The sequence below is a fragment of the Oncorhynchus tshawytscha genome, unplaced genomic scaffold, assembly GCF_018296145.1.
Source record: "Oncorhynchus tshawytscha isolate Ot180627B unplaced genomic scaffold, Otsh_v2.0 Un_contig_4866_pilon_pilon, whole genome shotgun sequence".
In the NCBI taxonomy this organism is placed as follows: Eukaryota; Metazoa; Chordata; class Actinopteri; order Salmoniformes; family Salmonidae; genus Oncorhynchus; species Oncorhynchus tshawytscha.
In genome coordinates, this window is record NW_024609783.1 from 214603 (window position 1) to 242500 (window position 27898).

At 46.3% G+C, this 27898-nt stretch overlaps 1 protein-coding gene across 1 annotated transcript in view; it reads right to left on the reverse strand.

The window, feature by feature from the left end:
- Window positions 1–691: 691 nt before the first annotated feature.
- Window positions 692–27898, reverse strand: part of LOC112237185 (C-myc promoter-binding protein) — a 133216-nt gene continuing 106009 nt past the window's right edge. The window contains 15 exon segments of the mRNA XM_042318030.1: window positions 692–1940; window positions 3759–3823; window positions 6244–6406; window positions 10921–11038; window positions 12712–12972; window positions 14199–14379; window positions 16138–16305; window positions 16498–16673; window positions 16926–17008; window positions 18865–19081; window positions 19302–20145; window positions 23957–24203; window positions 24826–24963; window positions 26948–27106; window positions 27709–27834. Of these exon segments, the coding sequence (XP_042173964.1) occupies window positions 1804–1940; window positions 3759–3823; window positions 6244–6406; window positions 10921–11038; window positions 12712–12972; window positions 14199–14379; window positions 16138–16305; window positions 16498–16673; window positions 16926–17008; window positions 18865–19081; window positions 19302–20145; window positions 23957–24203; window positions 24826–24963; window positions 26948–27106; window positions 27709–27834 (3083 nt within the window). The 3' untranslated portion in view covers window positions 692–1803.

Below are 27898 nucleotides of genomic sequence, written 5' to 3' on the forward strand. Positions count from 1 at the left end.
AATAGATGTTTCACCCTGACACAAAGCCAGTACATCCATCAACCACAGGAGGAGAGGAATAGATGTTTCATCCAGACATGAAGCCAGTACATCAATCAACCACAGGAGGAGAGGAATAGATGTTTCACCCTGACACAAAGCCAGTACATCCATCAACCACAGGAGGAGAGGAATAGATGTTTCACCCTGACACAAAGCCAGTACATCCATCAACCACAGGAGGAGAGGAATAGATGTTTCATCCAGACATGAAGCCAGTACATCCATCAACCACAGGAGGAGAGGAATAGATGTTTCACCCTGACATGAATCCAGTACATCCATCAACCACAGGAGGAGAGGAATAGATGTTTCACCCTGACACAAAGCCAGTACATCCATCAACCACAGGAGGAGAGGAATAGATGTTTCACCCTGACACAAAGCCAGTACATCCATCAACCACAGGAGGAGAGGAATAGATGTTTCACCCTGACATGAATCCAGTACATCCATCAACCACAGGAGGAGAGGAATAGATGTTTCACCCTGACACAAAGCCAGTACATCCATCAACCACAGGAGGAGAGGAATAGATGTTTCATCCAGACACGAAGCCAGTACATCCAGCTAAACAAATAAAACAGACTAAAATAAATAAAAGTCTTACTTTGTATAAATAGAATTCAAGTTAAGTAAAATATTGCTAATATTAGTCTCTATATATGACTATATAATACAAATGTTTATTTTTATTTTTTATAAAAGGTCCCTACTACTACTGTCGTATATAAAGTACATTTTGTATTTTATGTAACAATTTGTACAAGATTTCTTAAAACTTAAGTACCCCGAAATAGAAGACGTCATTGTGTGTGAAACCGTTGTTACGTTAATGAGTATGATCTCCATCCATCCAGAGGGGTACGTCCAGAACCATTCACGACCAGGTGATGAGATGGGATAAACATTTTTTTTTAAAACATCCCTTTTGTGAGACTGGTCAGACTACATAATAACCCCCTGGTCGGTCAGCCCCGTTAGTCTCTGGTCAGCTCCGTTAGTCTCTGGTCAGCTCTGTTAGTCTCTGGTCAGCCTCGTCACATCTCTCACAGGTGACGGATATGACCCAAAACATCACAGTGTCAACAAGCTCATCGTCACGCATTCTGTACGTCTTTCTAAAGTGGATTCCTGAGCTCGTCTTTAAAGCTCCTCAGTCCTCTTTGGGAGAGCCAACGTTGTAATACATGGATTTTTATACATGCGCTTTTCATGGACACAAAAGATCTCTTCAACCCTACCCATGTGGGCTACCCACGGCTGTGCTATGCCGAGTGACGGAGGTGACTGGCCGGGTGACGGAGGGGACTGGCCGAGTGACGGAGGGGACTGGCCGAGTGACGGAGGGGACTGACTGGCCGGGTGGAGGAGGGGACTGGCCGGGTGACGGAGGTGACTGGCCTAGTGACGGAGGTGACTGGCCTAGTGACGGAGGTGACTGGCTGGCCGGGTGGAGGAGGTGACTGGCCGAGTGATGGAGGTGACTGGCTGGCCGGGTGGAGGAGGTGACTGGCCGGGTGGAGGAGGGGACTGGCCGAGTGACGGAGGGGACTGGCTGGCCGGGTGGAGGAGGTGACTGGCCGGGTGGAGGAGGGGACTGGCCGAGTGACGGAGGGGACTGGCTGGCCAGGTGGAGGAGGTGACTGGCCGAGTGATGGAGGTGACTGGCCGGGTGGAGGAGGTGAATGGCCGAGTGACGGAGGTGACTGGCCGGGTGAGTGTCTGTCGGAGGTGAAACGTCAGGGGTAAAGGGGTCAGGGGTCAGAGGTAGGGCTCTCCGAAGGTCTTGCGACACTCCATGACCCCAGCGCTGGGCGGACGGTCGCAGTTGTGCGTCAGCTTCACCAGATTGGGGCTGAGGTGGTCGTACGCCATCTTGTATTCACGGTCAAAAGCGTCTGGAGGGAGGAGAAAGAGTGAGACGAGTTATAACACAACGATGTTCAACACCGAGGAAAACGCCGCAGACCACTGCAGGAGCATTCAACAGTGTATGGGTTGACTTCTAGAGGACGTGTATGGGTTGACTTCTAGATGACGTGTATGGGTTGACTTCTAGAGGACGTGTATGGGTTGACTTCTAGAGGACGTGTATGGGTTGACTTCTAGATGACGAGTATGGGTTGACTTCTAGATGACGTGTATGTGTTGACTTCTAGAGGACGTGTATGGGTTGACTTCTAGAGGACGTGTATGTGTTGACTTCTAGAGGACGTGTATGGGTTGACTTCTAGATGACGAGTATGGGTTGACTTCTAGAGGACGTGTATGGGTTGACTTCTAGATGACGTGTATGGGTTGACTTCTAGATGACGTGTATGGGTTGACTTCTAGATGACGTGTATGGGTTGACTTCTAGAGGACGTGTATGGGTTGACTTCTAGAGGACGTGTATGGGTTGACTTCTAGATGACGTGTATGGGTTGACTTCTAGATGACGTGTATGGGTTGACTTCTAGATGACGTGTATGGGTTGACTTCTAGAGGACGTGTATGGGTTGACTTCTAGAGGACGTGTATGGGTTGACTTCTAGATGACGTGTATGGGTTGACTTCTAGATGACGTGTATGGGTTGACTTCTAGATGATGTTTATGGGTTGACTTCTAGATGATGTGTATGGGTTGACTTCTTGATGACGTGTATGGGTTGACTTCTAGATGATGTTTATGGGTTGACTTCTAGATGATGTTTATGGGTTGACTTCTAGAGGACGTGTATGGGTTGACTTCTAGATGATGTGTATGGGTTGACTTCTAGAGGACGTGTATGGGTTGACTTCTAGATGATGTGTATGGGTTGACTTCTAGATGTATGGGTTGACTTCTATGGGTTGAGGACGAGTATGGGTTGACTTCTAGATGACGTGTATGGGTTGACTTCTAGATGACGTGTATGGGTTGACTTCTAGAGGACGACGTGTATGGGTTGACTTCTAGAGGACGTGTATGGGTTGACTTCTAGATGACGTGTATGGGTTGACTTCTAGATGACGTGTATGGGTTGACTTCTAGATGACGTGTATGGGTTGACTTCTAGAGGACGTGTATGGGTTGACTTCTAGAGATGGGGACTTCGTGTATGGGTTGACTTCTAGATGACGTGTATGGGTTGACTTCTAGAGGACGTGTATGGGTTGACTTCTAGATTATGTTTATGGGTTGACTTCTAGAGGATGTGTATGGGTTGACTTCTAGATGACGTGTATGGGTTGACTTCTAGATGATGTTTATGGGTTGACTTCTAGATGATGTTTATGGGTTGACTTCTAGAGGACGTGTATGGGTTGACTTCTAGATGACGTGTATGGGTTGACTTCTAGATGATGTGTATGGGTTGACTTCTAGATGACGTGTATGGGTTGACTTCTAGAGGACGTGTATGGGTTGACTTCTAGAGGACGTGTATGGGTTGACTTCTAGAGGACGTGTATGGGTTGACTTCTAGAGGACGTGTATGGGTTGACTTCTAGATGACGTGTGTGGGTTGACTTCTAGATGACGTGTATGGGTTGACTTCTAGATGACGTGTATGGGTTGACTTCTAGGTGACGTGTATGGGTTGACTTCTAGATGACGTGTATGGGTTGACTTCTAGAGGACGTGTATGGGTTGACTTCTAGATGACGTTTCTGTGCCTTGTTGCACCAGAAGAGTAGTTGGCTGTGAGTACACTACAGTACTTCTGAAACTACTAGCACAATGAACACAGACTTACCAATGTCAATGTTGTCCTTTCCCAGAGCCACCAGACACAGGAAGAGGATGTCTCTGTACAGACTCCTGCAGAGGGAAGGGCACAGGGACGTTAGATTTTACAGAGGACATTTAGCAGACTAGCTACAGTAGATAGCATGAACAACTGTCTGTCTTTTGACATCAAAGGGGCTAATGATACTTAATGTTGACCGTAACCTTTTTCTCAACCTTGCTATATTTACACCAACTGACTCAAATCAAATCACATTTTATTGGTCACATACACTTGGTTAGCAGATGTTATTGAGTGTAGCGAAATGCTTGTTCTTCTAGTTCCGACAGTGCAGTAAAATCGAACAGTTTTCCAACAACTACCTAATACACACAAATCTAAAAGGGGTGAATGAGAATATGTACAGTTGAAGTCGGAGGTTTACAGGGTAGCCTAGTGGTTAGAGCGTTGGACTAGTAACCGCAAGGTTGCAAGTTCAAACCCCTGAGCTGACAAGGTACAAATTTGTTGTTCTGCCCCTGAACAGGCAGTTAACCCCACTGTTCCGAGGCTGTCATTGAAAATAAGAATTTGTTCTTAACTGACTTGCCTAGTTAAATAAAGGTAAAATAAATAAAAAATAAACATACACCTTAGCCAAATACATTTAAACTCAGTTTTTCACAATTCCTGACATTTAATCCTAGTAAAAATTCCCTGTTTTAGGTCCACCACCACTTTATTTTAAGAATGTGAAATGTCAGAATAATAGTAGAGAGAATGATTTATTTCAGCTTTAATTTCTTTCATCACATTCCCAGTGGGTCAGAAGTTTGCATATACTCAATTAGTATTTGGTAGCATTGCCTTTAAACTGTTTAACTTGGGTCAAACGTTTCGGGTAGCCTTCCACAAGCTTCCCACAATAAGTTGGGTGAATTTTGACCCAGGCCTCCTTGCTCGCACACGCTTTTTCAGTTCTGCCCACAAATTATATGTGATGGCCACTCCAATATCTTGACATTGTTGTCCTTAAGCCATTTTGTCACAACTTTGGAGGTATGCTTGGGGTCATTGTCCATTTGGAAGACCCATTTGCGACCAAGCTTTAACTTCCTGACTGATGTCTTGAGATGTTGCTTCAGTATATCCACATAATTTCCCTACCTCATGATGCCATCTATTTTGTGAAGTGCACCAGTCCCTCCTGCAACAAAGCCCCCCCACAACATGATGCTGTCACCCCGGTGCTTGGGATGGTGTTCTTCGGCTTGCAAGCCTCCCCCTTTTTCCTCCAAACATAACGATGGTCATTGTGGCCAAACAGTTCTATTTTTGTTTCATCAGAACAGAGGACATTTGTCCAAAAAGTACGATCTTTGTCCCCATGTGCAGTTGCAAACCGTAGTCTGACTTCTTTATGGCGGTTTTGGAGCAGGGACTTCTTCCTTGCTGAGCGGCCTTTCAGGTTATGTTGATATAGGACTCGTTCGATTGTGGAAATAGATACTTTTGTACCTGTTTCTTCCAGCATCTTCACAAGGTCCTTTGCTGTTATTCTGGGATTGATTTGCACTTTTCGCACCAAAGTACGTTCATCTCTAGGAGACAGAACGCGTCTCCTTCCTGAGCGGTATGACGGCTGCGTGGTCCCATGGTGTTTATACTTGCGTACTATTATTTGTACAGATGAACGTGGTACCTTCAGGCGTTTAGAAATTGCTCCAAAGGATGAACCGGACTTGTGGAGGTCTAGAATTTTTGTTGAGGTCTTGGCTGATTTCTTTTGATTTTCCCATGATGTCAATCAAAGAGGCAGAGCTTAAAGGTAGGCTTTGAAATACATCCACAGGTACACCTCCAATGGACTCAAATGATGTCAATTAGCCAATCAGAAGCTCCTAAAGCCATGACATAATTTTCTTGACTATATTTTGGCTATACTGTCCAAGCTGTTTAAAGGCACAGTCAACTTAGTGAATGTAAACTTCTGACCCACTGGAATTCTGATACAGTGAAATAATCTGTCTGTAAACAATTGTTGGGAAAATGACTTGTGTCATGCACAAAGTAGATGTCCTAACAGACTTGCCAAAACTATAGTTTGTTAACAAGAAATTTGTGGAGTGTTTGAAAAACGAGTTTTAATGACTCCAACCTAAGTGTATGTAAACTTCCTACTTCAACTGTACATATAAATATATGGATGAGCGATGGCCGAGTGGCATTTAGTGATGCGCTCTGAATGTTGCAGAGAGATAGAAATAGGACGAATAGAGCTGATGATTCTTTATCCTGGCTGACAATTCAGTTCTACATGTTCTACATGAAACATTTCTATCTGAATGTTGCAGAGAGATAGAAATAGGACGAATAGAGCTGATGATTCTTTATCCTGGCAGACAATCATGTCTGTTCTACATGACGCATTTCTATCTGAATGTTTCAGTAGTGTTACATCCTCCTGAACATGCCCCATGGACAATGGCGTCATCAATGTGTAACCCCTGACCTTTGCCTCTTGACCCCCAGGCTCTGCCCCAGCAGTTGTAGGAGCTGTCCCATTGGTCGAGAGACGTCGTTCCTCTGGATGCTCTTGACCACGCTGTGGAGTAGCTCCTCCCCAAACGGACGCTCCGCCTCGCTCACAGGACGACACAACGGGTAGCCCACACCTGGAGGCAGGGGTCAGGGGTCAGAAAGATGGATATGTAGGCTACACTAATACACACTTCATACATAACAAACGTGTCCACACACACACACGTAGGTATGCAAGACCGATCACACACACACACACACACACAGTAAAACACAGATGCTAACCCATTCTCAAATACAGGAGTAGATAATACAGGAGTGTATTTGAGAGCCAACTAGACGAAGACACACATTTAAAATGTTGGAAGAACTGAAGAAAAGGAAATCACTAGAAACAACATCATTTAGACAAGTCGATCAAAGACATCCCACAGAATTCCCAAGACTGTCAGGCGAGTGGAAAACAGCAATACAGCGATGCATTTTCAACCACATAAAGTAACCGAGGACAGAGAAAACGAAAACAGGTTTTCCCAAAATGACGACAAGGAGAACAAAAAGGGTGCAGCAAAGCAGAGAAGAGCAGACAGGACACACACAGAGAGAGACAAAGGAGAGAGACTCGGCTGTCGAGTCCTAAAGAGAACACTCACTGTCTAACAACAGAGCACAATTAAGCCCTGAAAGACAGAGAACAGAGAGAACAACAGACCCCTGTTAGCTCCCAGACATTAGTAACCGAGGACAGTAACCGAGGACAGAGAAAACAAAAACAGGTTTTCAGTACACAGAGATCCAAAATGGCTGCCACATAGCTGCCCATGGTTCAGAGCTCTTCCATCTGCCAAAGTTAGGCTACAAAGCTAGGCTACAAAGCTAGGCTACAAAGCTAGGCTTCAAAGCTAGGCTACAAAGTTAGGCTACAAAGTTAGGCTACAAAGTTAGGCTACAAAGCTAGGCTACAAAGCTAGGCTACAAAGTTAGGCTACAAAGTTAGGCTACAAAGTTAGGCTACAAAGCTAGGCTACAAAGTTAGGCTACAAAGTTAGGCTACAAAGCTAGGCTACAAAGCTAGGCTACAAAGCTAGGCTACAAAGTTAGGCTACAAGACATCCACAATTCATACAGATATGCTCTTCTTAAAACCACAGTAAAATATAAACATGGCTTTATCTGGCTTTATCTGTTCCTTGATAAAACAAGGTGCTGAGACGGCTTCAGGACCTGCTGTAGACTGACTTAATGTATTTCACTGAGACGGCTTCAGGACCTGCTGTAGACTGACTTAATGCATTTCACTGAGACGGCTTCAGGACCTGCTGTAGACTGACTTAATGCATTTCACTGAGACGGTCTCAGGACCTGCTGTAGACTGTGACTTAATGCATTTCACTGAGACGGTTTCAGGACCCGCTGTAGACTGTGACTTAATGCATTTCACTGAGACGGTTTCAGGACCTGCTGTAGACTGTGACTTAATGCATTTCACTGAGACGGTTTCAGGACCCGCTGTAGACTGACTTAATGCATTTCACTGAGACGGTTTCAGGACCTGCTGTAGACTGACTTAATGCATTTCACTGAGACGGTTTCAGGACCCACTGTAGACTGTGACTTAATGCATTTCACTGAGACGGTTTCAGGACCTGCTGTAGACTGTGACTTAATGCATTTCACTGAGACGGTTTCAGGACCTGCTGTAGACTGACTTAATGCATTTCACTGAGACGGTTTCAGGACCTGCTGTAGACTGTGACTTAATGCATTTCACTGAGATGGCTTCAGGACCTGCTGTAGACTGTGACTTAATGCATTTCACTGAGACGGTTTCAGGACCCGCTGTAGACTGACTTAATGCATTTCACTGAGACAGTTTCAGGACCCGCTGTAGACTGTGACTTAATGCATTTCACTGAGACGGTTTCAGGACCTGCTGTAGACTGTGACTTAATGCATTTCACTGAGACGGTTTCAGGACCTGCTGTAGACTGTGACTTAATGCATTTCACTGAGACGGTTTCAGGACCCGCTGTAGACTGACTTAATGCATTTCACTGAGACGGTTTCAGGACCCGCTGTAGACTGTGACTTAATGCATTTCACTGAGACGGTTTCAGGACCCGCTGTAGACTGTGACTTAATGCATTTCACTGAGACGGTTTCAGGACCCGCTGTAGACTGTGACTTAATGCATTTCACTGAGACGGTTTCAGGACCTGCTGTAGACTGACTTAATGCATTTCACTGAGACGGTTTCAGGACCTGCTGTAGACTGTGACTTAATGCATTTCACTGAGACGGTTTCAGGACCCACTGTAGACTAACTTAATGCATTTCACTGAGACGGTTTCAGGACCTGCTGTAGACTGTGACTTAATGCATTTCACTGAGACGGTTTCAGGACCCGCTGTAGACTGATTTAATGCATTTCACTGAGACGGCTTCAGGACCCACTGTAGACTAACTTAATGCATTTCACTGAGACGGTTTCAGGACCTGCTGTAGACTGTGACTTAATGCATTTCACTGAGACGGTTTCAGGACCTGCTGTAGACTGTGACTTAATGCATTTCACTGAGACGGGTTTCAGGACCTGCTGTAGACTGTGACTTAATGCATTTCACTGAGACGGTTTCAGGACCTGCTGTAGACTGTGACTTAATGCATTTCACTGAGACGGTTTCAGGACCTGCTGTAGACTGTGACTTAATGCATTTCACTGAGACGGTTTCAGGACCTGCTGTAGAATATGACTTAATGCATTTCACTGAGACGGTTTCAGGACCTGCTGTAGACTGTGACTTAATGCATTTCACTGAGACGGTTTCAGGACCTGCTGTAGACTGTGACTTAATGCATTTCACTGAGACGGTTTCAGGACCTGCTGTAGACTGTGACTTAATGCATTTCACTGAGACGGTTTCAGGACCTGCTGTAGAATATGACTTAATGCATTTCACTGAGACGGTCTCAGGACCTGCTGTAGACTGTGACTTAATGCATTTCACTGAGACGGTTTCAGGACCCGCTGTAGACTGATTTAATGCATTTCACTGAGACGGTTTCAGGACCCGCTGTAGACTGTAACTTAATGCATTTCACTGAGACGGTTTCAGGACCCGCTGTAGACTGATTTAATGCATTTCACTGAGACGGTTTCAGGACCCGCTGTAGACTGTGACTTAATGCATTTCACTGAGACGGTTTCAGGACCCGCTGTAGACTGTGACTTAATGCATTTCACTGAGACGGTTTCAGGACCCGCTGTAGACTGACTTAATGCATTTCACTGAGACGGCTTCAGGACCTGCTGTAGACTGATTTAATGCATTTCACTGAGACGGTTTCAGGACCCGCTGTAGACTGATTTAATGCATTTCACTGAGACGGTTTCAGGACCCGCTGTAGACTGACTTAATGCATTTCACTGAGACGGTTTCAGGACCTGCTGTAGACTGACTTAATGCATTTCACTGAGACGGTTTCAGGACCCGCTGTAGACTGTGACTTAATGCATTTCACTGAGACGGTTTCAGGACCCGCTGTAGACTGTGACTTAATGCATTTCACTGAGACGGTTTCAGGACCCGCTGTAGACTGTGACTTAATGCATTTCACTGAGACGGTTTCAGGACCCGCTGTAGACTGTGACTTAATGCATTTCACTGAGACGGCTTCAGGACCCGCTGTAGACTGTGACTTAATGCATTTCACTGAGACGGTTTCAGGACCCGCTGTAGACTGATTTAATGCATTTCACTGAGACGGTTTCAGGACCCGCTGTAGACTGTGACTTAATGCATTTCACTGAGACGGTTTCAGGACCCGCTGTAGACTGACTTAATGCATTTCACTGAGGCGGTTTCAGGACCCGCTGTAGACTGACTTAATGCATTTCACTGAGACGGTTTCAGGACCCGCTGTAGACTGTGACTTAATGCATTTCACTGAGACGGTTTCAGGACCTGCTGTAGACTGTGACTTAATGCATTTCACTGAGACGGTTTCAGGACCCGCTGTAGACTGTGACTTAATGCATTTCACTGAGACGGTTTCAGGACCCGCTGTAGACTGTGACTTAATGCATTTCACTGAGACGGTTTCAGGACCCGCTGTAGACTGTGACTTAATGCATTTCACTGAGACGGTTTCAGGACCCGCTGTAGACTGATTTAATGCATTTCACTGAGACGGTTTCAGGACCCGCTGTAGACTGTGACTTAATGCATTTCACTGAGACGGTTTCAGGACCCGCTGTAGACTGACTTAATGCATTTCACTGAGACGGTTTCAGGACCCGCTGTAGACTGACTTAATGCATTTCACTGAGACGGTTTCAGGACCCGCTGTAGACTGTGACTTAATACATTTCACTGAGACGGCTTCAGGACCAGCTGTAGACTGTGACTTAATGCATTTCACTGAGACGGTTTCAGGACCCGCTGTAGACTGACTTAATGCATTTCACTGAGACGGTTTCAGGACCCGCTGTAGACTGTGACTTAATGCATTTCACTGAGACGGTTTCAGGACCCGCTGTAGACTGTGACTTAATGCATTTCACTGAGACGGTTTCAGGACCCGCTGTAGACTGACTTAATGCATTTCACTGAGACGGCTTCAGGACCCGCTGTAGACTGTGACCTACTCTGCGTGTTCCACAGGATGTAGAACGGCTGGATGAGATCCCGGTGCAGCTTGAGGTTGTCCCATAAGATCTGGATCAACACGTGTTTACTGTCCTCTGACATCCAGTGGCGAGGGACCTGGGGACGGACAGGGACAGATATGAGACACACACACACACCAGCTCAATGACAATATATATGAGACACACACACACCAGCTCAATGACAATATATCTGGAGGGAGACGTAGGGACAGATATGAGACACACACACACACCAGCTCAATGACAATATATATGAGACACACACACACCAGCTCAATGACAATATATATGACACACACACACACCAGCTCAATGAGAATATATATGAGACACACACACACCAGCTCAATGACAATATATATGACACACACACACACACCAGCTCAATGACAATATATATGAGACACACACACACCAGCTCAATGACAATATATCTGGAGGGAGACGTAGGGATAGATATGAGACACACACACACACCAGCTCAATGACAATATATATGAGACACACACACACACCAGCTCAATGACAATATATATGAGACACACACACACCAGCTCAATGACAATATATCTGGAGGGAGACGTAGGGACAGATATGAGACACACACACACACCAGCTCAATGACAATATATATGAGACACACACACACCAGCTCAATAGACAGGGAATAAGGAAGAGATGTATAGACAGGGAATAAGGGGTGAGCTGTATAGACAGGGAATAAGGGGTGAGATGTATAGACAGGGAATAAGGGGCGAGGTGTATAGACAGGGAATAAGGGGTGAGATGTATAGACAGGGAATAAGGGAGAGGTGTATAGACAGGGAATAAGGGGCGAGGTGTATAGACAGGGAATAAGGGGTGAGGTGTATAGACAGGGAATAAGGGGTGAGATGTATAGACAGGGAATAAGGGGTGAGATGTATAGACAGGGAATAAGGGGTGAGATGTATAGACAGGGAATAAGGGGTGAGGTGTATAGACAGGGAATAAGGGGTGAGATGTATAGACAGGGAATAAGGGGTGAGATGTATAGACAGGGAATAAGGGGTGAGATGTATAGACAGGGAATAAGGGGTGAGGTGTATAGACAGGGAATAAGGGGAGAGATGTATAGACAGGGAATAAGGGGTGAGATGTATAGACAGGGAATAAGGGGTGAGGTATATAGACAGGGAATAAGGGGTGAGATGTATAGACAGGGAATAAGGAAGAGATGTATAGACAGGGAATAAGGGGTGGGATGTATAGACAGGGAATAAGGGGTGAGGTGTATAGACAGGGAATAAGGGGTGAGATGTATAGACAGGGAATAAGGGGTGAGGTGTATAGACAGGGAATAAGGGGTGAGATGTATAGACAGGGATAAGGGGTGAGGTGTATAGACAGGGAATAAGGGGTGGGATGTATAGACAGGGAATAAGGGGTGAGGTGTATAGACAGGGAATAAGGGGTGAGATGTATAGACAGGGAATAAGGGGTGAGGTGTATAGACAGGGAATAAGAAGGGGTGAGATGTATAGACAGGGAATAAGGGGTGAGGTGTATAGACAGGGAATAAGGGGTGAGGTGTATAGACAGGGAATAAGGGGTGAGGTGTATAGACAGGGAATAAGGGGTGAGGTGTATAGACAGGGAATAAGGGGTGAGATGTATAGACAGGGAATAAGGGGTGAGGTGTATAGACAGGGAATAAGGGGTGAGGTATATAGACAGGGAATAAGAAAGAGCTGTATAGACAGGGAATGTTTAGACAGTGTTCCCTACCGTAGATCCCCTGTTACAGTGCTCTGAGGTCAGTATGAGTCCAGGCAGGTTGCTGGGCAGGTCCAGACGTCTGAAGGACCAAACCAGGTTCCAGTAGATGATAGGATGGTGGTCCACCACGGCTGACACTGTGATAACAGGGTCTCCCTCGTTCTCCAGCAGGGACTCCAGCTCCTTCCACAGCACCAGGGGACTCAGGTAGGGTACTGTGACTGGTTCTGGGTGGTGGAGACGCCACTCCATATCAACACTCAGGGGGTCCTGGGGGGGTTAAGGGTCAGGGGTTAAAGTTGAGAAGTTAGGGGTCAGGGGTTAAAGTTGAGAAGGTAGGCTGTGGGTGGTCCTCGACCACTACAGATGCATAATGTTAATCAAGTAAGAATGTGTGTGTGTGTGTGTATGTGTGAATGTGTGTGTGTGTTCATGTGTATGTGTTTGTGTGTGTGTATGTGTGTGTGAATGTGTGTGTGTGAATGTGTGTGTGAATGTGAATGTGTGTGTGTGTGTGTGTGTGTGTGTGTGTGTGTGAATGTGTGTGTGTGAATGTGTGTGTGAATGTGAATGTGTGTGTGTGTGTGTTTATGTGTATGTGTTTGTGTGTGTGTATGTGTGTGTGTGTGAATGTGTGTGTGTGAATGTGTGTGTGAATGTGAATGTGTGTGTGTGTGTGTGTGTGTGTGTGTGTGAATGTGTGTGTGTGAATGTGTGTGTGAATGTGAATGTGTGTGTGTGTGTGTTTATGTGTATGTGTTTGTGTGTGTGTATGTGTGTGTGTGTGAATGTGTGTGTGTGAATGTGTGTGTGAATGTGAATGTGTGTGTGTGTGTGTTCATGTGTATGTGTTTATGTGTGTGTATGTGTGTGTGTGTGTGTTCATGTGTATGTGTTTGTGTGTGTGTTTGTGTGTGTGTATGTGTGTGTGTGTGTGAATGTGAATGTGTGTGTGTGTGTGTTCATGTGTATGTGTTTATGTGTGTGTATGTGTGTGTGTGTGAATGTGTGTGTGTGTGTGTGTGGTGTGAATGTGTGTGTGTGTGTGTGTGAATGTGTGTGTGTGTGTGTGTGAATGTGTGTGTGTGTTCATGTGTATGTGTTTGTGTGTGTGTGTGTGTGTGAATGTGTGTGTGTGTGTGTGTGAATGTGTGTGTGTGTGTGAATGTGTATGTGTGTGAATGTGTGTGTGTGTGTGAATGTGTGTGTGTGTGTGTGTGAATGTGTGTGTGTGTGCGTGTGTGTGTGTGTGTGTGTTTGTGTGTGTGTGTGTGTAAGAACACAGTATTATGTGTGTTTTGGGGTCTGTCTCACGCTGGCTTTGTTGAGTCGGCTGGGCAGGCTGCCTGAAGTGGGTACATTGTATGTGTGTGTGTGTGTGTGTGTGTGTGTGTGTGAATGTGGGTATGTGTGTGAATGTGTGTGTGTGTGTGAATGTGTGTGTGTGTGTGTGTGTAAGAACACAGTATTATGTGTGTTTTGGGGGTCTGTCTCACGCTGGCTTCGTTGAGTCGGCTGGGCAGGCTGCCTGAAGTGGGTACATTGTGGTTGAGTCGAGTTGGTTCCTCCATGGGGTCAAAGGCACTGACACTCCGCACCATAGCTGACCCCGGGGACAGGGCCCCCTGACGCCGCTCTGTAGGGATCTCTATACACTGGGCCCTGGACGACGACAGCCTGGGGACGGACGGACACACACACACACACACACACACACACACACACACACACACACACACACACACACACACAGATCAGTGTTAGGACCAGGAGGAGCTCCTGTTAGAGAGAGAGAGGACACTACCACTATACTAACACTGACTAATAATCTCAGGAAACTAACAGGGAGAGGACACTACCACTATACTAATACTGACTAATAATCTCAGGTCACTAACAGGGAGAGGACACTACCACTATACTAACACTGACTAATAATCTCAGGAAACTAAGGAAGAGGACACTACCACTATACTAATACTGACTAATAATCTCAGGTCACTAACAGAGAGAGGACACTACCACTATACTAATACTGACTAATAATCTCAGGAAACTAACAGAGAGAGGACACTACCACTATACTAATACTGACTAATAATCTCAGGTCACTAACAGGGAGAGGACAGTACCACTATACTAATACTGAATAATAATCTCAGGTCACTAGCAGAGAGAGAGGACACTACCACTATACTAACACTGACTAATAATCTCAGGAAACTAACAGAGAGAGGACACTACCACTATACTAATACTGACTAATAATCTCAGGTCACTAACAGAGAGAGGACACTACCACTATACTAATACTGACTAATAATCTCAGGTCACTAACAGAGAGAGGACACTACCACTATACTAACACTGACTAATAATCTCAGGTCACTAACAGAGAGAGGACACTACCACTATACTAACACTGACTAATAATCTCAGGAAACTAACAGAGATAGAGAGGACACTACCACTATACTAATACTGACTAATAATCTCAGGAAACTAACAGAGAGAGAGGACACTACCACTATACTAATACTGACTAATAATCTCAGGTCACTAACAGAGAGAGAGGACACTACCACTATACTAACACTGACTAATAATCTCAGGAAAATAACAGAGAGAGAGGACACTACCACTATACTAATACTGACTAATAATCTCAGGTCACTAACAGAGAGAGGACACTACCACTATACTAATACTGACTAATAATCTCAGGAAACTAACAGAGAGAGGACACTACCACTATACTAATACTGACTAATAATCTCAGGAAAATAACAGAGAGAGGACACTACCACTATACTAATACTGACTAATAATCTCAGGAAAATAACAGAGAGAGGACACTACCACTATACTAATACTGACTAATAATCTCAGGAAACTAACAGAGAGAGGACACTACCACTATACTAATACTGACTAATAATCTCAGGTCACTAACAGAGAGAGGACACTACCACTATACTAATACTGACTAATAGTCTCAGGAAACTAACAGAGAGAGGACACTACCACTATACTAATACTGACTAATAATCTCAGGAAACTAACAGAGAGAGGACACTACCACTATACTAATACTGACTAATAATCTCAGGAAAATAACAGAGAGAGGACACTACCACTATACTAATACTGACTAATAATCTCAGGAAACTAAGGAAGAGGACACTACCACTATACTAATACTGACTAATAATCTCAGGAAACTAAATGGCTAGGGGTGGTAGACTAGGGGTGGTAGGCTAGGGGTGGTAGACTAGGGGTGGTAGGATAGGGGTGGTAGCATAGGGGTGGTAGGATAGGGTTTATCTGAGAGGATGGTGGTGGGACAGGGGTTGGTGCGTAGTGTTTAGTGTGTAGTGTATAGTGTGTAGTGTTTTAGTGTGTAGTGTTTAGTGCGTAGTGTATAGTGCAGTGTACCTGTTGTTACCAGAGCAGCCCTCTACAGTGATCCTGGGTGAGAGAGGAGACAGGACAGTAGTGGGACAGGGAGTGGACAGAGTGGACGTCCCGGTGTCCAGACCGGTGGACACAGAGTAGGACGATGACACAGCCTCCTCCGCTGACGGACTGCTCTTCAGGTAGAACCTGAAGGTGAGAGGATGAGAGGAGGAGTGGAGGTGTGATATCAGGGGAACAGGGGAGGTGTTAAATGTCTGTGTGTATATCTAGTGTACCTCCCAGGTAGAACCTGAAGGTGAGAGGATGAGAGGAGGAGAGGAGGTGTGATATCAGGGGAACAGGGGAGGTGTTAAATGTCTGTGTGTATATCTAGTGTACCTCCCAGGTCCTCTCAGGTCTCTGATCTCTACATTAAGGAAGGGGAGGAAGGGGTTCCCACAGAAGGGACAGGTGGTGTTGAGGTTGGAGTCGTCAGCCGTCCATCCTGCCATGATCTCCTCGTCGTACACCAGACCGTCACACGTCTTACAGCGAGAACAGCTGGAGATCAACAGCTGGAAACACACACAGCAGAGCCAAGATGGACGTTAGGTCAATCAGGGGTCGGCACAAAATGGCAGAGACCACCCCTTGGCCTGGTTGTATGAATGAGAAGTATCCTTGGTCCCTTTGTCTCGCATGTCATTGGTACTTGATTGATCGTCCTATCTGAAAATCAAAGCTATCTGTAGTGTTGGCTTCGTTTCAATGTTCCTGTGAGGTTTTCCGGTTTGAGTTTGAGAGGTCTGTAAGTGTGGTGTCCTCACCTCCATGGCGTGGTTCTGGAAGACACTGGTACTGCTGGTGTAGCGAGACGAGCCCAGATCAGAGCAGTCTGGGGGAGGAAAGCCTGGAGGAGAGACAGGACACAACCGGGAGAAGGAGCACACCATCATCCATGAACATCTGCTATCATTGGTGTCAGCAGTAAACAAGTCTCTGATGGCTAGCCGTTAGCGAAGCGCTAACTCAGGGCAGGACTTTTCCATGTCAGGAGTGCCAGTGCACTACTTGCACACTGGATGCTGATGAGACAGGAGAAGGGCAGAGGGTCTGAGTAGCATGATTGAAGAGCTCCAATCAGACTTCACCTCAATCCACTCAACTGCACAAGGCATCGTCTGCTGGCAGAGTTTGGTAAGAGTCCTTTCTCCCTCCCCTACATCCTGTCTGATCCTAGCTACACCCTCTCTCTCCTCCTCAGTGACAGGACAGTACCTGGTTGTCTGATCCTAGCTCCTCCCTCTCTCCTCCTCAGTGACAGGACAGTACCTGGTTGTCTGATCCTAGCTCCTCCCTTTCTCTCTCCTCTTCAGTGACAGGGCGGTACCTGGTTGTCTGATCCTAGCTCCTCCCTCTCTCTCCTCCTCAGTGACAGGACAGTACCTGGTTGTCTGATCCTAGCTCCACCCTATCTCTCCTCCTCAGTGACAGGACAGTACCTGGTTGTCTGATCCTAGCTCCTCCCTTTCTCTCTCCTCTTCAGTGACAGGGCGGTACCTGGTTGTCTGATCCTAGCTCCTCCCTCTCTCTCCTCCTCAGTGACAGGACAGTACCTGGTTGTCTGATCCTAGCTCCTCCCCCTCTCTCTCTCCTCCTCAGTGACAGGACAGTACCTGGTTGTCTGATCCTAGCTCCACCCTCTCTCTCCTCCTCAGTGACAGGACAGTACCTGGTTGTCTGATCCTAGCTCCTCACTCTCTCCCTCCTCAGTGACAGGGCAGTACCTGGTTGTCTGATCCTAGCTCCTCCCTCTCTCTCTCCTCCTCAGTGACAGGACAGTACCTGGTTGTCTGATCCTAGCTCCTCCCTTTCTCCCTCCTCTTCAGTGACAGGACAGTACCTGGTTGTCTGATCCTAGCTCCTCCCTCTCTCTCCTCTTCAGTGACAGGACAGTACCTGGTTGTCTGAGCTCCTCCCTTTCTCTCTCCTCTTCAGTGAAAGGACAGTACCTGGTTGTCTGATCCTAGCTCCTCCCTTTCTCTCTCCTCCTGAGTGACAGGACAGTACCTGGTTGTCTGATCCTAGCTCCTCCCTCTCTCTCCTCCTCAGTGACAGGACAGTACCTGGTTGTCTGATCCTAGCTCCTCCCTCTCTCTCTCTCCTCAGTGACAGGGCAGTACCTGGTTGTCTGATCCTAGCTCCTCCCCCTCTCTCTCTCTCTCTCCTCAGTGACAGGGCAGTACCTGGTTGTCTGATCCTAGCTCCTCCCTCTCTCCTCCTCAGTAACAGGACAGTACCTGGTTGTCTGATCCTAGCTCCTCCCTTTCTCTCTCCTCTTCAGTGACAGGGCAGTACCTGGTTGTCTGATCCTAGCTCCTCCCTCTCTCTCCTCCTCAGTGACAGGACAGTACCTGGTTGTCTGATCCTAGCTCCTCCCTCTCTCTCCTCCTCAGTGACAGGACAGTACCTGGTTGTCTGATCCTAGCTCCTCCCTCTCTCTCCTCCTCAGTGACAGGACAGTACCTGGTTGTCTGATCCTAGCTCCTCCCCCTCTCTCTCCTCTTCAGTGACAGGGCAGTACCTGGTTGTCTGATCCTAGCTCCTCCCTCTCTCTCCTCCTCAGTGACAGGACAGTACCTGGTTGTCTGATCCTAGCTCCTCCCCCTCTCTCTCTCCTCCTCAGTGACAGAACAGTACTTGGTTGTCTGATCCTAGCTCCTCCCCCTCCCTCTCCTCCTCAGTGACAGGGCAGAAATATGTTACCTGTCTGTCTGTGTGTGGAACTGTCCAGTCTGCTCCTCGGGGGACTGCGTCTGGATGGGCTTCTCCTTGGGCTCCTACGGGGCCCGGGGCCATTTCTCTGAGGGGAGGTGATAGAGCCGTCTGGGTCCCCCAGGCCCTCCTCATCCACATCCAACAGGGAGGAGCAGTCAGGGTCCATGCCCAGAGAGGACACACTCAGACGGTCACAGTTACCATCCTGGAGGGGGTGGACAATGGAGGTTCAGGAACAAAATAAATGTTGCTGTAATGTATTTGAGAATCTGAGAGGCACCTAGCTGCATTAGGTAGTGGGATGTGGACAAGACACTTTGATTCGTGTCACACAGTATTACAAAATATCTTACGCCATTCAGAAATGTGTTATTTTGACTGACGCACCAGTAGAACACCCTCCATTGACAAACCGCTGAGCGTACCTTGGTGGGCACGGTGTAGGAGGTGGCCAGGCGAGAGTACCATCGGCTAGCCTTCTCTGCCACACCTTTCCCTGCTGAGAACATGCTGCTCTTCAACACATCCAGGGTGGGGGTGAGGAGCTGGTCCAGGGCGAAGGAGGAGGAGGACAGAGACGGGGACAGCAAACCCAGGTCCCGGTCTCTCTCCCTCTCCCGGTAGGGGCTGGGCTGTGGGCTGGGGGTGGAGCGGGGACAGGGGGGTGAGGACCAGAGCCTCTGTCTGGCAGGCTGGGAGGGCGAGGGGGAGTTGTGGGTCCTGGAGCGAGGTAATCCTCCTGTCCTGAGAGGGGAGGTATGGGGGAGACTGGCCCGTCGAGGGGTGGTGATAAGTGGGGGAGGAGGGTGGAGGAACAGGGGGCTGGAGGGGTCCTGGAGGTCCAAACTGGGTGTCCGGCTGTTCAGCGGAGAACCCATATGGTTCATGTACATCTCTATCTCCCTAGCCAGGTGGTCCTGGCGCCGGCCCGTAGGGGTCGCGACCCCATCCATCTCCACTTCCAGGTCGTCCTCTCTGTCTCCCTGGGACTTGGACTCGGCCGCCAGGAGGGACAGCGGGTCGAAGCCTGTCTCGATCCCCGTTCGTTTAACGGTGCCCCGCGAGGCTGAGGCCACACCCACACCGCCATAGCTGGCGCTGCGTTCCACCGTCCTCTTCCGTGATTGGCTGGTTTTAGCAACGCTCTCTGTGGTTGGTCCGTCAAGATCTAGGTCCTCCAGATCAAAGATGGCGTCTGTATTATTCTTGTCCTCGTCACTCCAGTCCCTCTCCTCTCCGTCTTCAGGGCTGTCTCTACGTCTGCAGCGCCTGATGGAGAAATGAATAGATCAGATTTTTAAAAAATAGATAAAAATACATTTTTCATAATTTACTGATCCAAAAGGGGATATTTACTTTCAGAAGCAGAAACATAAACAACAGAGAGGAGAACATCAGATCTATGACCTTCCTCTCCCTTTATTAATACAGGTTACTCTCCCTCTCCCTTTATTAATACAGGTTACTCTCCCTCTCCCTTTATTAATACAGGTTACCTTTATTAATACAGGTTACTCTCCCTCTGCCTTTATTAATACAGGTTACTCTCCCTCTACCTGTATTAATACAGGTTACCTTTATTAATACAGGTTACTCTCCCTCTCCCTCTATTAATACAGGTTACCTTTATTAATACAGGTTACTCTCCCTCTGCCTTTATTAATTCAGGGTACTCTCCCTCTACCTTTAGTAATATAGGTTATTCTCCCTCTATTAATACAGGTTACTCTCCCTTTATTAATACAGGTTACTCTCCCTCTGCCTTTATTAATACAGGTTACTCTCCCTTTATTAATACAGGTTACTCTCCCTCTCCCTTTATTAATCCAGGTTACTCTCCCTTTATTAATACAGGTTACCCTCCCTCTCCCTTTATTAATACAGGTTACCCTCCCTCTCCCTTTATTAATACAGGTTACTCTCCCTCTGCCTTTATTAATACAGGTTACTCTCCCTTTATTAATACAGGTTACTCTCCCCCCGCCTTTATTAATACAGGTTACTCTCCCTTTATTAATACAGGTTACTCTCCCTCTGCCTTTATTAATACAGGTTACTCTCCCTCTACCTGTATTAATACAGGTTACTCTCCCTTTATTAATACAGGTTACTCTCCCTCTCCCTCTATTAATACAGGTTACCTTTATTAATACAGGTTACTCTCCCTCTGCCTTTATTAATACAGGTTACTCTCCCTCTCCCTCTATTAATACAGGTTACTCTCCCTCTATTAATACAGGTTACCTTTATTAATACAGGTTACTCTCCCTCTCCCTCTATTAATACAGGTTACCTTTATTAATACAGGTTACTCTCCCTCTGCCTTTATTAATACAGGTTACTCTCCCTCTGCCTTTATTAATACAGGTTACTCTCCCTTTATTAATACAGGTTACTCTCCCTCTCCCTTTATTAATACAGGTTACTCTCCCTCTGCCTTTATTAATACAGGTTACTCTCCCTTTATTAATACAGGTTACTCTCCCTCTCCCTTTATTAATACAGGTTACTCTCCCTCTCCCTTTATTAATACAGGTTACTCTCCCTCTCCCTTTATTAATACAGGTTACCTCCCTTTTTAATACAGGTTACTCTCCCTCTCCCTTTATTAATACAGGTTACTCTCCCTCTGCCTCTATTAATACAGGTTACTCTCTCCTCTATTAATACAGGTTACCTTTATTAATACAGGTTACTCTCCCTCTGCCTTTATTAATACAGGTTACTCTCCCTCTCCCTTTATTAATACAGGTTACTCTCCCTCTCCCTTTATTAATACAGGTTACCTTTTTTAATACAGGTTACTCTCCCTCTGCCTCTATTAATACAGGTTACCTTTATTAATACAGGTTACTCTCCCTCTGCCTCTATTAATACAGGTTACCTTTATTAATACAGGTTACTCTCCCTCTGCCTTTATTAATACAGGTTACCTTTATTAATACAGGTTACTCTCCCTCTCCCTTTATTAATACAGGTTACTCTCCCTCTGCCTTTATTAATACAGGTTACTCTCCCTTTATTAATACAGGTTACTCTCCCTTTATTAATACAGGTTACTCTCCCTCTCCCTTTATTAATACAGGTTACTCTCCCTCTGCCTTTATTAATACAGGTTACTCTCCCTCTGCCTTTATTAATACAGGTTACTCTCCCTCTGCCTTTATTAATACAGGTTACTCTCCCTTTATTAATACAGGTTACTCTCCCCCGCCTTTATTAATACAGGTTACTCTCCCTTTATTAATACAGGTTACTCTCCCTCTGCCTTTATTAATACAGGTTACTCTCCCTCTACCTTTATTAATACAGGTTACTCTCCCTCTCCCTTTATTAATACAGGTTACTCTCCCTTTATTAATACAGGTTACTCTCCCTCTCCCTCTATTAATACAGGTTACTCTCCCTCTATTAATACAGGTTACCTTTATTAATACAGGTTACTCTCCCTCTCCCTCTATTAATACAGGTTACCTTTATTAATACAGGTTACTCTCCCTCTGCCTTTATTAATACAGGTTACTCTCCCTCTGCCTTTATTAATACAGGTTACTCTCCCTGTATTAATACAGGTTACTCTCCCTCTCCCTCTATTAATACAGGTTACTCTCACTCTCCCTTTATTAATACAGGTTACTCTCCCTCTCCCTTTATTAATACAGGTTACTCTCCCTTTATTAATACAGGTTACTCTCCCTCTACCTTTATTAATACAGGTTACTCTCCCTCTCCCTTTATTAATACAGGTTACTCTCCCTCTACCTTTATTAATACAGGTTACTCTCCCTCTATTAATACAGGTTACCTTTATTAATACAGGTTACTCTCCCTCTGCCTCTATTAATACAGGTTACTCTCCCTCTACCTTTATTAATACAGGTTACTCTCCCTCTCCCTCTATTAATACAGGTTACCTTTATTAATACAGGTTACTCTCCCTCTCCCTTTATTAATACAGGTTACTCTCCCTCTCCCTCTATTAATACAGGTTACCTTTATTAATACAGGTTACTCTCCCTCTACCTTTAGTAATATAGGTTATTCTCCCTCTATTAATACAGGTTACTCTCCCTCTATTAATACAGGTTACTCTCCCTCTCCCTCTATTAATACAGGTTACTCTCCCTCTCCCTTTATTAATACAGGTTACTCTCCCTCTATTAATACAGGTTACTCTCCCTTTATTAATACAGGTTACTCTACCTCTGCCTTTATTAATACAGGTTACTCTCCCTCTCCCTTTATTTATACAGGTTACTCTCCCTCTCCCTTTATTAATACAGGTTACTCTCCCTCTCCCTTTATTAATACAGGTTACTCTCCCTCTCCCTTTATTAATACAGGTTACTCTCCCTTTATTAATACAGGTTACTCTCCCTCTGCCTTTATTAATACAGGTTACTCTCCCTTTATTAATACAGGTTACTCTCCCTCTGCCTTTATTAATACAGGTTACTCTCCCTTTATTAATACAGGTTACTCTCCCTCTCCCTTTATTAATACAGGTTACTCTCCCTCTGCCTTTATTAATACAGGTTACTCTCCCTTTATTAATCCAGGTTACTCTCCCTTTATTAATACAGGTTACTCTCCCTCTGCCTTTATTAATACATGTTACTCTCCCTCTCCCTTTATTAATACAGGTTACTCTGCCTTTATTAATACAGGTTACTCTCCCTCTGCCTTTATTAATACAGGTTACTCTCCCTTTATTAATACAGGTTACTCTCCCTCCGCCTTTATTAATACAGGTTACTCTCCCTCTCCCTTTATTAATACAGGTTACTCTCCCTTTATTAATACAGGTTACTCTCCCTCTGCCTTTATTAATACAGGTTACTCTCCCTTTATTAATACAGGTTACTCTCCCTCTGCCTTTATTAATACAGGTTACTCTCCCTTTATTAATACAGGTTACTCTCCCTCTATGCCTTTATTAATACAGGTTACTCTCCCTCTGCCTTTATTAATACAGGTTACTCTCCCTCTACCTTTATTAATACAGGTTACTCTCACTGAGATCAAATCTCTTTCACAAGATGTCAGCGGGTCAGTAACGTTCCACATCAATGATGTTCACCTGGTTCTTCCCCCGGCTGCTCCAACCCCCTCTGACCCTCCCAGGACTAACGACCGTGGCCTGTTGGTCTGGCTGAAGCTGGTCCCCAGGAGGATCTTGGTGTCTGCCCCCAGGTTATCTGCTATCCTGGCTGGGTCAGTCTCTCCCTGGTGCAGTCCCAGACCCAACACTGGCGTGCCACTGCTACCACTGCCAACCCTGTTGTCTCCACTCAGTCTGCACCCTCGCACACCCTGCCAGTCATGGCCTGGAGAGGAGGGGAGAGGAGGTGAAGAGGGGAGAGGATAGAAGAGGAGGGGAGAGGAAAGGAGGGGAGAGGAGGTGAGAGGAGGGGAGGTGAAGAGGGGAGAGGATAGAAGAGGAGAGGAGGGGAGAGGAGAAGAGGATGAGAGAGGAGGGGAGAGGAAAGGAGGGAGGAGAAGAGAGGAGGAAGGAGGAGGGGAGAGGAGGAGACTTTATTATCTCTCTATCTGTCATGGTCCTTTGAGCAGGAAAGAAACAATTCTCCTGAAACATGACATGTTCTACACAACATACAGTAAACTGAGTAAAGCACATCTACTATACAGTACAGATTGAGACATCACAACTAGACAATCAATACAAGTCTAAATCGCTAGGTGAGTTCTGATGGATAGTTACAACAGGCTCACAGCCATCACCTACCATCCAGTACAGATATAGAGCCAAATAAACAAGACAGAATGTCAAGACAGACAGAACTAGACAGGAAATAGTTCTGGGTGATAGATACAGCTGACTCACATCCTCCAGCCCTGCACTACAGAGACATCCAATACATCATGGAAGACAGACAGACAGTAAACAGACAATAGATAGATCAGTTATGGATTATAGTTATGGCTCACCTCCTCCTCCTCCTCCACCACTACTCCTACTGCCACCTCCCTCCTCAAGGGCACTGAGATGTCTCCTCCTCAGACTGTTGGTCTCAACCACACCTACCTCATTCAGAGAGGAGCTCAACAGGAGACCTGCTACATGGTCTGGAGAGAGGGGGGGGGAAGAGACAGGGAGAGAAGACAGGGGAGGGGGAGGTAGGGGGAGAGAAGAGAGAGGAGAGGAGAAGGAGGTATGGAGTGAGGGAGGGAGAAGAGACAGGGAGAGGTAGAGAGAGAGAGGGAGGGGGAAGAAGGGTGGAGGGAGAGTTACGAGAGAGGGAAGTAGGGATGGAAGGAAGGGAGGGAGGAGAGGAATAGACAAACAGAGGGATGGAAGGAGAGAGAGGGAGAGAAAAGAGAGAGGGAGAGAAGGGGAGAGGGAGAGAGGGAGGGAGAGAAGAGGGAGAGGAGGAGGAGGAGGAGAGAGAAAGAGAGGGGGAGAGAAAGAGAGAGAAAGAGAGAGAGAGGGAGAGAAAGAGAGAGGGAGAGAAGAGAGAGAGGAGAGGAGAGAGAGAGAGAGAGAGAGAGAGAAAGAGAGAGGGAGAGAAAGAGAGAGAGGAGAGGGAGGAGAAAGAGAGAGGGAGAAAGAGGAGGGAGAGAAAGAGAGAGGAGAGAGAGAGAGGGAGAGAGAGGGAGAGAGAAAGAGAGAGGGAGAGAGAGAGAGAGAGAGAGAGAGAGAGGGAGAGAGAGAGAGGAGAGAGAGAGAGAGAGAGAGAGAGGAGAGGGAGAGAGAGAGAGAGAGAGAGAGAGAGAGAGAGGGAGAGAGAGAGAGAGAGAGGAGAGAGAGAGAGAGAGAGAGAGAGAGAGAGAGAGGGAGAGAGAGAGAGGGAGAGAGAGAGAGAGAGAGGGAGAGAGAGAGAGAGAGAGAGAGAGAGAGAGAGAGGAGAGAGAGAGAGAGGGAGAGAAAGAGAGAGAGAGAGGGAGAGAGAGAGAGGGAGAGAGAGAGAGGGAGAGGGAGAGAGAGAGAGAGAGAGAGAGAGGGAGAGAAAGAGAGAGGGAGAGAGAGAGAGGGAGAGGGAGAGGGAGAGGAGAGAAAGAGAGAGGGAGAGAGAGGAGAGAGAGAGAGGGAGAGAAAGAGAGAGGGAGAGAGAGAGAGAGAGAAAGAGAGAGAGAGAGGAGAGAAAGAGAGAGGGAGAGAAAGAGAAGAGAGAGAGAGAGAGAGGGAGAGGGAGGGAGGCAGACAGAGAGAGGGAGAGGGAGAGAGAGGCAGACAGAGAGAGGGAGGGAGAGAGAGAGAGGCAGAAAGAGAGAATCAGTGAGTATGTTTACAGAGAGAGAAAGAGAGAGGGAGAGGGAGGGAGGCAGACAGAGAGAGAGAGGGAGAGAGAGAGAGGCAGAAAGAGAGAATCAGTGAGTATGTTTACACTAATAGTTTGGTATTACATGGATCATGGCAGTCAGCAGTTTATGTATAATTATAATTATATAATCTATAATTCATGTGAACACTTTCCTCTGTTCATCTGAAATTGGTAAAGAGGTCAAAATCAAAGTAAGCCGTTTTCTGAGCAGTCTTTCAAATGATTAGGACGTGTAAACACCTTAAACCGGCGCCCCAGTGGTGTGTTTGATCTGCACCTGTGCTGACACCAGCCGAGAGCCTCCCTCTTTATGGTGAAGTGAGTTCGGGAACAACTGAATATACGGGTTTTTAGAAATAGTTCTCACGTACAAACTTTATAATGTCCCAACTCAGAATCAAATATGCTTCTCAAAAAAAGAACATGTTTGCTGTGGTAGAATGTTAATTTAGACGGGTGATGTTCTGCATTTATCAGAGAGAGGCGTCAGGGAGCCTTTTTCAGACGTCTCCGTGGAAACAGGGTTATTATTATTAATCGTACAGCATGTAAATGTTTTCATCAAACGATTAAATGAATCTGACTATCCATAATAATCACATTATAGTGTGCATGTAACTGTACTCAGTGTTACACCAATAGTACAATTTACCTGTGCTGGTTGACCCCTTGGGCTCACAGGCTACATCGTCATAGGGACAGTTAGTTCCAGGTATTTACCTGTGCTGGTTGACCCCTTGGGCTCACAGGCTACATCGTCATAGGGACAGTTAGTTCCAGGTATTTACCTGTGCTGGTTGACCCCTTGGGCTCACAGGCTGCATCGTCATAGGGACAGTTGCCGCGGACGATGCCGGAATTATGCCGCTTGAATGTACCGTTGACCTCTGGGAAGTCCTGTTGAGGGAGACAGTCTCCACTGCTCTTAGCACTCTCTGTCTCCGACACTGGACACACACACACACACACACACACACACACACACACACACACACACACACACACACACACACACACACACACACACACACACACACACACACACAACACACACACACAATTAGTACAACCACACCATCAAATACAACTGAGAAAATAACATCAAAGAATGTACATGAATGAAGTCATCAAGCCCTTAATGTTGAGATAACAGATCAGATACAGCACTGTGGGACAGGCAGACAGACAGACAGTCAGACAGACAGACAGACAGACAGACAGACAGACAGACAGACAGACAGACAGACAGTCTAAACCTCCAGGGAGACTCTGAATATATGATGTTGACAGCACTGTGGGACAGACAGACAGACAGTCTAAACCTCCAGGGAGACTCTGAATATATGATGTTGACAGCACTGTGGGACAGACAGACAGACAGTCTAAACCTCCAGGGAGACTCTGAATATATGATGTTGACAGCACTGTGGGACAGACAGACAGTATAAACCTCCACCAGGGGGCAGCAGAGTGCAGCCTGCTCTATCTATAACATCCTCTCAGCAGGGGACATCTGACAGAATATCTACAACTCCATAGCAACACTCACAGGAGCTGCAGTCACTCTCCTTCTTGTTGTCCTTGTCCTGGGTGCTGTCCCTGTCCAGCGGGCTGGGCTCTCCTCTACGTACCTCTTCTTTAGAGAGGGAGTTATATCCCAGGTCTGACTGCTCACCTGGAGGAAGGAGGGAAGGAGAGAGAGTTTTGTGCACTTCTAACCAGAACTGGCTACTCCAAGA